This window comes from Temnothorax longispinosus, chromosome 4 (assembly GCF_030848805.1).
Source record: "Temnothorax longispinosus isolate EJ_2023e chromosome 4, Tlon_JGU_v1, whole genome shotgun sequence".
NCBI classification, from domain to species: domain Eukaryota; kingdom Metazoa; phylum Arthropoda; class Insecta; order Hymenoptera; family Formicidae; genus Temnothorax; species Temnothorax longispinosus.
The window spans coordinates 23,733,658-23,744,597 of NC_092361.1; the positions used below are offsets into that span (position 1 = coordinate 23,733,658).

Consider the following 10,940-nt stretch of genomic DNA (forward strand, 5'->3'; position numbering starts at 1 on the left):
GTTAGTGGTAATAAATGAATATTAATGAAAGTTAGATTAGAGAAATCTAACGATATACATCTTTTTCTATTTTAATCGTTTATAACTAACGAATCACAAAATAAAAAGAATACAACTACAATACAAAATACAAAGTAAAGAGAAATATTAATATTTTATTTCTAATAGATTTATTTATACGAACAAATAGAACGCGCTTTAAAGCGCGCGTTTTAGTGTTAAACGCGATTAAATTCTGCAAAGCAAGATCTTTCACGGGGGATTGAGATAACGCTCGAATTATGTTCCTCATACAGAAATATATGTATATGCGTCGACCAGAGGTGCAGAGCATGCAGCACTCTGCGACCCATATTTTTTTGCAAACTAACCACTCAGCGAGACCTCGGCTCTCGGCTGTATTCATTGGCCTCGAGCGTTCTTCTTGTTAGCAAACTTCAACTTGTAACTGTCGCTAAGTCGTTTCAGGCTTTTTTTGTAGCATAGAAAAACATACGGACCATACTTATGTCAGATGTCAATTTACCTTCCCACGGTTTGCCAATTGATAGATATGTATACACACGCGCGCGTTTGCGTCCTCTTCCTCTTTTGTAACCAAATGAAATTATAACAAATATAATTTCTAACAAAGAGAATTTTTTATAAATATAATTCTTAATTTTTTATGTTTTTTATGACAATTAATTTGTAATATACGTTGTTAATTCGTAGCAACATAAAATTGCACTACATCTTCTTCTTCTACTATGTCTATTTGTTTAAATGCCCATGCACATACGTGTTGCGAATCATCATGGATTCCAAGTATTGCAGTATTGCAGTAATATGTGGAAAAAATATCCTATTAAAAATATACGCCAGCATCCGTTCCTTTCTCTAAAAAAAGATCGGCCATGATTATATAATATTATTAAACGTACATTTCTCACTGACGCGTATCGCGTCAGATATGGGCGGGTGTAAAGTGAAAAACCGTTAATTGGAACGCCTACTCGCTGCTCGCTGCTCCTCTATTCCTTTTTCTACGGCTTTTTCCGCGTTTCCATCTTTTTGCGCGCGCGTGGATTTTCGGCGAATCAGAGACATGGCAGTGCCCTGTATAATTGTGATTATAACAAATCATGATTTTTTTTCTAATCAGAAACAATTCTGCTTATCGACTAGTAAAGTCTAAATTTCTATTTGATTTGGAAGAGAATATTTATCAATCTTTCAGCTTTCGATAGCAACGAACGATTGCAATTAAACCTAATGCTATTCCACTCGTTCTCATATCACAAATTCAAATTATTTTAAATGTATCATCGAAAGAATTCTCATTGTACATAATAAGTTTTAATTTCATTAATTTAATAAAATTTATCTTGTATAACGATATATCTATTAATATATATACGTATTAAAACAGTTGTATAAAATTAGGACAATTTCATGGATATAATGGATTTCATTACATTCTTTTCTATAGAGAGTCAACATTTTTGTCAATTTTGTGTCAATTGTGTTTTTTTCAAAATGAGACAAAGTAGTCTCTGTAGAGACTATAGTAGTGCTCTCGCGCAAAATTTCATAAAGGGGATCGAACACTTTGCAACGAATACGACACTTCCAGTAGGTTTTCTAGTGCGTAACGGGTCAGCTATGGTTACGGGGAAAATCGATATCGTTATGTACTGAGGTAATGTCACTCTTCAAAGAGCTTCATTCTGCTGGCTGACCGCTAATTACTTTCCGATCAGTAGAATGGCACGTCAAAGTTGCTTTGTCAAGGGCTGTTTCATGGCTGCGTGAAACCTCGAGTTCCGTGTACATTTCATTAAGTATCCGGGAACAAGGCACGCCAGCAGAGCGAGGATGCCTTTCGTTTACGATGATACATACAGTGCGCGTAAAGGTCGCCGGGAACTCGTGTCTTTGATAAATTCATGCCGTCTGCTGATCCCGCCCACGCGCGACTCGCGCGAGTGATCGAACGAAATGAATTTGTAAAAGCGTGCACTTTACTGTCGTTTCGATTGGAAGGAAATTGACGATACAAAGTGATCCGATACGTAACCAGTAACCACCATCGATACCATAGTAATCTCTTTTAACCCGCGGGCTATAATCGCGTTACATTTGGATAAAAAACTATTTTCTTTTAAAACACGATTCATTAATAAACGATTATAAGGTAGACTGTAGAGAGATAAGAGATAGGATGAATCAAACTCGCGCAATTTATTCGTGATATTTTATATGTATATGTCATTATATATTTGCTGTAAGAGACATTAAAAGAGATTTATTTTATTGGAAGATGCTTTAATTTCCTAGCACCTTCTTTTTCTCAATGATAAAGGTCGATGAGTAAAATGGGCCAATTTTAGCCTGTAAAAAGAGTAACGTAAGTTAAACACGTACTCTTACGTTTTTTGGGTCACTGAATACGAGATGGTAGCATTTTTATCCGTCTAAATCCGTGGGCAAAATTAGCCTAGGCTTATAAAGGGGTTCGAAATAAATCATTTTTAATAGTAATTCGATTAGTAATGATTTTGTTCCAATTATTTAATTACTTGTATTATAGTTTAATTTTATTATTTTTTCTTTTTATTAAAAGCTAAGGAAATACTCCAAAATAAAACACTTCAGAAATGCTAAATCTAACATGGCGAAATTAATATGATGCAAAAATTAAAGAAGATAATCAATTTCTTATTCAGAGAATCGGAAATCTCAACAGATGTGCACCTGCACACATTGTGCATTTTTAAGGATGTTAAAATGGTGGACTCTCTTCCGCATCTACATAGAAGCGTGTTAGGTTTTTTAAGGTAGACCTTTACCTGGAGCCCTATATTATACTACTTTTCGTATTATATACTGTACTCTGTAACGTTTCATTTTTTGAAGTATTCCTTTAATTTTTAGTAAAAATGTATCTAATAAAACAAAATTATAATACAAATAATTAAATAATTACGTGCGAAACATTAATTTTATTTTAAAAATGAAATTGTTATAGAACAAAATTCAATTGGACTCATATGTACAATTATAGTTTTTAGAAATTAACAAGAAGTAGAAAAAAAATTTGTAGTGTTATTTTTGTAAACGTTATTTCTCAAAACATTCAAGAAGTTCAATAAAAGAAAAAGGCTATGATTTTTCTTCTTTAAAAGCTTTTGAACAATCCATTTAAAAAATTTTGAAACCAAAGTATTCTTTTCTTTAAGTGTCCAAGTTATAAAAGTGTCAAATTGAAACTAGACATGTTGTTTAAGATTAAATTCTTAAATATTAATTGATAAATCTTTAATGGGAATTTGTACGGATTTTTGTTTCAGTATACCGATTGGGATCGGATGAACGATGGTTATCAGAATCAGAGAGCGATAGCGGACATCGTGGGCGATTATTTCTTCATCTGCCCGTCCACACATTTCGCGCAATTATTCGCAGATCGCGGTATGAAGGTCTACTACTACTTTTTCACGCAGGTAATGCTATCTCTGTCGTTACGTTATTCGGTTATAGAACAGATATTAGATATTAGTCAATAAGCACGTCTCAAGAGATACCTAATGACCAATTAACAAACCATTATTATATATTATGTATTTTAATAATTTTATGATGATACATCTCCATGATCTACGAAGTCAACCGAAAAATATTTAAGTTGTCAAGATTGTCATGTGGCGTCAACAGAATGTAATTTATGAGATGCCGTATGCGTATATACGTTTATATATAATAGATGTATATATGGACAAATTAAATATTTCCTTACTAATTGTAAGTTGACTAACAATAGATATTTTATAATAATTGTTTTTAATAAGAATAATAATACATTATATATTTTTAACTATAGAGTATCTCAACGCAATCAATTACTTCTTGATAAAACCTTTCTATTTTCTTGTTCCAATTGGAAAAATTTCATCTCTTTTACTTTTGAATAATAAATATATTAAGTAAATTAAGCCTTAAATAACAATTTTGTTAGACTTACGTTATATTTTTTGTCAATCACTATTAAATTATATTTAACTAATGAAAGGAAAATTTTTTATTCTTGTCTTTGTCACTTAATTAATCAATAAGAAATTTTTATTTGCCGACAACTCATTATTGCTAATCGTTAAATGTACTTAAATGTATGATTGAATGTAAGCACACAATTTTTTAAATATTCTATACAATTACAAAACTTTGCGCTTGTATACAGGGTGAGTTATTTGAAGTGTTACAAGCTCTGATTGTGTGAGTGTTATCTTTGAAAATATTGGTTTATTGGAAAAATGTTTTAGATAAAAGTTGGACGGTTTGAAGGGGTCCAATAGACGACCTTATTAAATTTTGGGTCCGGGGTCTGTGTTGAATCCAGCAGGGCCCAAGTTAAATTTATTAAATGGAAACCCTCCATTTTTTATTGTATCTTCTTTTTCTACTAATCAATTTGAACAACTTTTGTCTGAAACATTTTTTATTTGCCTAATACTTTTTGAGATATTCAAGGAAAACTTGGTAATTTTTTCAATATTTAGCTTACGATATCTCGATAATTGTTTGTCGGAAGGAAAAGTGGTACAGGACTTTTTGACTTGATTTGGTCTCAAGAATATGCTGTTGCATCTCCTTGGAATTTTCATGTATATACATCTGTAATGTAGTTATTATATGTAATACATCTAAAAATACACAAACAACACACACTCATACACACATTTTTTTAATATTCATAGAGTTTTGTTAAGTATACCTGTATGTGTGTTGTAATTCAGATGTATTGAAACATTTTAATTGCTTCGTGTACTTTGATAAATCATATCAGCAATGCTTTCAATATCTTTGCGTTATACATGCTCGGCGCAGCCGATGATTGGAAGATTGTTGTATTATTGAGCTTATGCCGCTATTCTCTCAAAGTAAACTGAAAGAACAGAGTTTACAATACTGGGAAATTACCGCAAAAGTATTATGTAAATTGGATTCTGAATCGCTTGCATATATAACGCAATAAGAAGATTTTGTGATGGAAATAGCTAAGGGAGCACACACAAAACGGAGAAACAAAAGAAAACAAAAAAAATCTATAGCGGAACTGAGGCGGTAAGTGAATTTAACGTGACATAAGTGGAAACAATTCACTCGTAACATTAATCAATCATCGGTGTGCTGCTGTTGCCACGATTAAGTGTGGCGAATATTTGGGTAGCGAATAATAACCATCAGATATCAACATATACCCACATTATCAATCACGCACGAATCACGTTCGCGTGATTTATTTTGCCGTTTTGCCGATCGCCAATTTGCGCAAGCGCGGTGTTATCATACCGGAAGATAATGCATCCTCCACAACGTCACGGAGGTGTAATGTTTAAATCCAGAATGCGGCAAATTGTGCGCATTCATGACGCTGTACAATTACCGTTCCACCTCCTCGCGACCACCGAAATTATTTGAAATGCAAACTCACGCGGGAGAGGCTTATATACTCTACATATGCGGACGTTCTACTATGTTGTAACGTGTCGCGTTTGCCGCTATTCCGTGCTGTCATGTCCGGCTCTTCGTCACGTTTATAAAATCTCTTCTATCGATTGCTTAATTGAGCCATAAACATCAAAATTGTATAATGTGTTTTAAAAAAACATCTAACAATAAGGCATTATTTTAGACAATTTTGAGAAAAATAAAACTAGCGAGGGTATGTTTGCTGTTAATAGATATCAAATATCACGATTATGTCATATATGTACTATTTTAGTGGATTTTTGTTTAGCACATAATATAAAAAATATTTAATTTAAATTTTAATTGAAATATTCATGTTGCCTTAAATTAAAAAATTTCTTTGAATAAATAAACATTTGTGAAAGAGATTTTAATCTTGGAACATATATTATTAAAAATATGTATTATTAAAAATATTTTTATATTTTTTGTATTTAAGGATGTTAAATATTTAAAGATATTAAATATTTAGCTAATAAAGTTTTTTTATACAATTTATATGAATAAAAGTAGTATTTATTTATCTTTGTAATATATTTAATTAGAGATAGAGCTCTATAATTTTCTAATTAAATAAATATTTAATTTGATTAATTTTGTTGTCATTATGTTATATACTTCCGACAAAATTTCTTTCTTTTTTATAAAATTTTGCTAATAGAGGGATATCAAAATGTGAACATAATAGGCAAAATATATGAGCTGAGTAAATTGACGTAAGATTTATCACTGAATCCAGTGACAAGTGGTCTGTTGGCCACGTGCCAAATCCAGCTTACCCGAAATCGTAAGGAAATCTGAGCTTCCCTTCTTCTCTTTCTCTTTCTTAAACGTTTCAATTTAAACTATATGTAACGCGTTATTGAATTCTTTACGATAGTTGATATCTCCTTAAGTGCACGAAAAAAGTTTGCAGAAATATGATATATGTATAATGATATTACAAAGAGTGGAGTTGAAATATTGCAACTAGAAATTCCAGCTCAGCGCGAAGGAAACTTTGATACTCGCATTGTTAATTTCAAAATTATTTTGATTATCATATTATTTTTTGTGCAATAATATATAATCATACAAATAATAAGAGAAAAATCTAACATTTTATCTCATTATTTGCAACTGACTATTTGTTATATGTTAAATGATCTCTCTTAAATAATTTAGTAAAAAATATTAAATTATATAATAGTTTATGTCTTTTTTTTTAGCTGTAACATCTGCGATGCGCCTATCATAAACTTGTGAACGAAGTTTCTGTTTATTAGAAAATAGCGCTTTTATCTAATCCATGTCGTTGATCATGTCACTGTTTTCCTATATATTTGACGCCGCCCTTTTTTCTTTTCTTTCCCCTTTTCTCCGCACTATTCCACTCACTTGACGCATACCCTATTTTTCACTACTCCATTTTCCATCTTCCACCTCTCGCGCAAACATTTTCTCGCATTGTCTCGCCCTCCCCCCCTTCTCTACTCTCCTCTCTCTTTCTCTTTCACTCTTTCCCTTTCTTGTAGCATCCTTTTTGCAACCTTTCGCGTTGCACTTTTCACTTTACCTTTCTCTTTTCTTTTCTCTCCTTTCTTTTTCGCGTCCCCTCACTTCGCACTACCTTCTATCTTCATTGCAGCCCCTGGGCCATGAAACGCACGTAAGCGAAATGCCGCGGTACGAAGGCTCGAGCAATTAGCGGAGAAGGTAATTTATCAGGTAGTACTGCTCGGTTCTTCGAAGCGCTGCTGAAAGTAAAGAGGATGTCATTACTCATGCGCGCCAGCCGTAATCTTAATAACGGTTTTACCCACTGGTTAGAAAGACAAAAGCTCGCGCGAAAGTGCTTGCGTCTTTTTTTTTGTCGCTTGTTCGCGTTACCTCTGTTTCCAGTGTTTCCGCACCCTTGCAATTTCAGCTCGTCGCAGAAAGTTGCAGAGTCAGAGTACAGTCAGACTGTATCCATATCGACCCGAAATTGATATCCAATATACATATATGTCTTGATATACGATTATGATATTACGATCTCGAACACTTTGGACTCTTTGCAGTTTGACTCTTTTATACCGTAATACTGCTATCCACAGGCATCCACAGCATTTTATGCACACCTGCATATTTTAATTAAATATTGTAAAAGAAATTGGAAGTGTATGCGGTATCAGTCTACATAAAAATTAACACGTATCCATCCAATTCTTTATTTATCATATTCATCTTTTATCATATATAGTGCGAGTTTTTTTTAATAAAAATTTATTTACCATAAGATGTTTAATTTTAAAGCAAATTCAAACATATTGTAAAAAAATTAAATTTTTTTTCCAGGAAAAATAATTTTATTTTGAGAAATAAAATTTACTTTTATTTTGTAAGAATTTGTATTCCTCGTTCAAAATATTTTATTGTTGCAGTTTTAATACCACTGATTGCTTTTTAATAGTTTATAAAAATACACAATTATTCAAGTAAAAAATAAAATTGCATCTTTGGATATATACGATCAAATCTATTAAGTTATTACGACAAAGTATACATATATATATTAATAGTCAAGTAGTTTTCAACTTCTAGTCTATATATTTTATTATTTACTATCTATTATTATTAATTATCCAATATATTTGTGCAAAATATATTCCAAGATAATTGAACATTTTTTATCATGCATCTATTTCATTTTTACAGTAAAAATAATATTTTTTGCTAAGGACTTTAAGGTTTATTTGGCATAAATTATAAAATATAAAATTATTTGGTAATTAATCTAACATAGAAAATCAATATCTACTTATATTAATTTATCCATTTCATTTATTATATGAGTGGATGCGCCGATAAATTAAAATTAAAGCATTGCCTCAAAATTTATAGGTATACAATGGCCATGGCATATTTTTGCATCTTGCGACATAATATGCAACTATAAAATTAATAGACATATATTTTATCTCTGTATTAAATGAAAGGGCTGTGATAAATGTATTATCTTTGATATAACAACGTCAAATTGACGAAATAATGATGAAGCGTATATTGTGTTGCAGAGGACAAGTACGAATGTATGGGGCGAATGGATGGGTGTGATGCACGGTGATGAAGTGGAATACGTCTTTGGGCATCCCTTGAATAAGTCTCTGGAATACACCGATAAAGAACGAGAACTGTCTTTGAGAATGATTCACTATTTCGCACGATTTGCATATACAGGGTAGGTATTAGGAATAATATGTATTACGGAGTTGTGCAACATCATGTGTTTGATGTTTATTAAAGTGTAAAGATTTATCACATTTATTCAATATATATATATATATATATATATATATATATATATAGTTAAATATTTGGCCAAAACGATAAAATACTTAATAAAATTTGCGCATGCTAATGCAGTTCAATGTAATGTAAAATTATAAATATAAGTGATACGCGTCATAGACGTCAACGTGTGCAGAAGAGTTCGTTGATGTGTGAAACAAACTTAATTTAAATTCAAATTATAACTATGAGGAGAAGTAAGTTCGCCAGAAACTCGCTGCCGCATGCTTCAAACCTAAATTTCCATTTTTTGTTAATACGAAAATGTGAGTGTTGCGTACTGACCACAAAAATAGTTTTTTACGAGTACTTGAACATTTTTAAATAAAATAGTCTTAATGGTTAAAAGAATTTATTCACGAATATATATTTAAACATTTTTAAATAAAATAGTCTAAATTGTTAAAAGAACTTACAACCAAAATATGACATATTTATTAATTGAATAAATTTATTAAACAATTAATCATATTTCTTGAGTCTAATTATGTATAAAATTAAATATTAAGCGGAATTATTGTATTCTTAATTTCATTCTATTTAATACGATTTTCAATTTACACATTTTAACGCGAAATATTATAAAATATCTCACGTTATAAATTGCATCTAACAATTTTTATATTTTAATAAAATGTTGAAATTATAATAAAAATCAATTAGTCTAATTACGAAAGGATTAGAAGAATTCTGTACTTTACTGCATTAGTGATAAAATTGTTCAGATTTTTGTACAGAGTACATCTCCGTCTATCAAGTTTTTTTTTTGGGGGGGGGGCGATTTCCTGTACTATATTCCTGTACTGATAAATTTATTAAGATTTAAAGTTATTATATGACGTTTCGCTCTTTATGAATAGGATTCTTCGTTTTGTTGTTTGCGACAGAGACATATGTCTTTTGCATATGATATTTGAAATCTACCTTTAGGTACTGTAACACTTAGCATGAAAGATAAAAGAATAAATGGGGGAAGGAGTGCGGGTATATGAAAACATGTCAAAGTCGATTTTGTTTTAATTAAACATACAGGAATATTATGGAAAATTAATTAAATGTGGTATTTTTACAGATTATTTGAAAATTAGCTTCCGGTATTGTTAAATTTATCCATAACATTACATACGTGTGCTTAAATTTTATTATATACAGTAAATTTACAGTCTGGTGTGGGATTTTACTCTCATTGTCAGTAGCGTGATATCACAGCTAGTATATCCGAAATTATTGAGCCAAACATCTGACATATCTGCAGTATATAACCGTGAAATGGGAAATTTGTGATTTTATTGGTAAAAACACAAAATCTATAATTAAAAACTATTATAATCATATAATTTCTGGAATAGTGGTTATATTGAAAATTGTTATTCCATGTTAGAGGTAAATGTACTGTGCTAAAGTGAATATTAAAATAAATCAAGTACTTTTACTACCAGACACAGTAAAGACAGTAAATCGAAAAAATATTTAACGAAAACTTGATTTCATATTTGAAGTAATTAAGTTTGACGTATTTAGGTAAAATTACAAAAATTATACTTTGTATTTTAGTTGTGTAAATTAAAGGTTAAAAATGACCACCGATTCTCACAGTATTAATTTCTGAAAATTAGTTTTATTATAGTTTGCTATTTGCTCATTATGAAATATTCGCACAATTTACTAGAGTGACACATTTTACTTTTTAATCTTTACTTTTTAATCTGTCTTTCAGGATGCCAACAGCAAGCGAATCTGAATGGCCACCTTATACCAGAGATCATCCAAAATATTTTATTTGGAATGCGGAAAAGACTGGCTTCGGCAGAGGTCCTCGTACAACAGCTTGTGCATTTTGGAACGAATTCCTGCCACGCCTAAAGGGAGTTCCCGGTACGTAACAAAATGGAAAATAAAAAATCTTTTTTTTCCAGCTGTAAAGTGCAAGGCGCTGCCTAATTAAAGTTCGACTCGTTGAACGCTTTTGACAAGTTGCATTCACAATTACTTTGAGCACATTTTTCTGTGACAAATTCTTGTCAACTACGCTTTGTTTGGACGAGAGAGAGAGAGAGAGAGAGAGAGAGAGGAGGGGGAGGGAGGGATATATATGATGTATATGTGTATGCGTTATT

The 10,940-nt window shown here is 31.3% G+C and overlaps 1 protein-coding gene and 1 long non-coding RNA gene across 7 annotated transcripts in view; both read left to right on the plus strand.

Annotated features, from left to right (window-relative positions):
- The window catches only part of LOC139811922 (acetylcholinesterase 2), a 94,183-nt gene that overhangs the window by 58,760 nt on the left and 24,483 nt on the right, over window positions 1–10,940 (plus strand). For all 6 annotated transcript variants that reach the window (XR_011731776.1, XR_011731777.1, XM_071776430.1 and 3 more), the window contains exons 4-6: window positions 3,333–3,485; window positions 8,550–8,713; window positions 10,541–10,698. Coding sequence is in view for 4 of the 6 variants with exons in the window: in XM_071776430.1 (XP_071632531.1) it covers window positions 3,333–3,485; window positions 8,550–8,713; window positions 10,541–10,698 (475 nt within the window). In the remaining 2 variants the exon portion in view is untranslated. The remainder of the gene's footprint in view (window positions 1–3,332; window positions 3,486–8,549; window positions 8,714–10,540; window positions 10,699–10,940) is intronic.
- On the plus strand, window positions 3,492–5,879 carry LOC139811941 (uncharacterized). The gene is made up of 2 exons (XR_011731781.1): window positions 3,492–3,783; window positions 3,863–5,879. It is a non-coding gene; the product is annotated as an uncharacterized lncRNA (long non-coding RNA).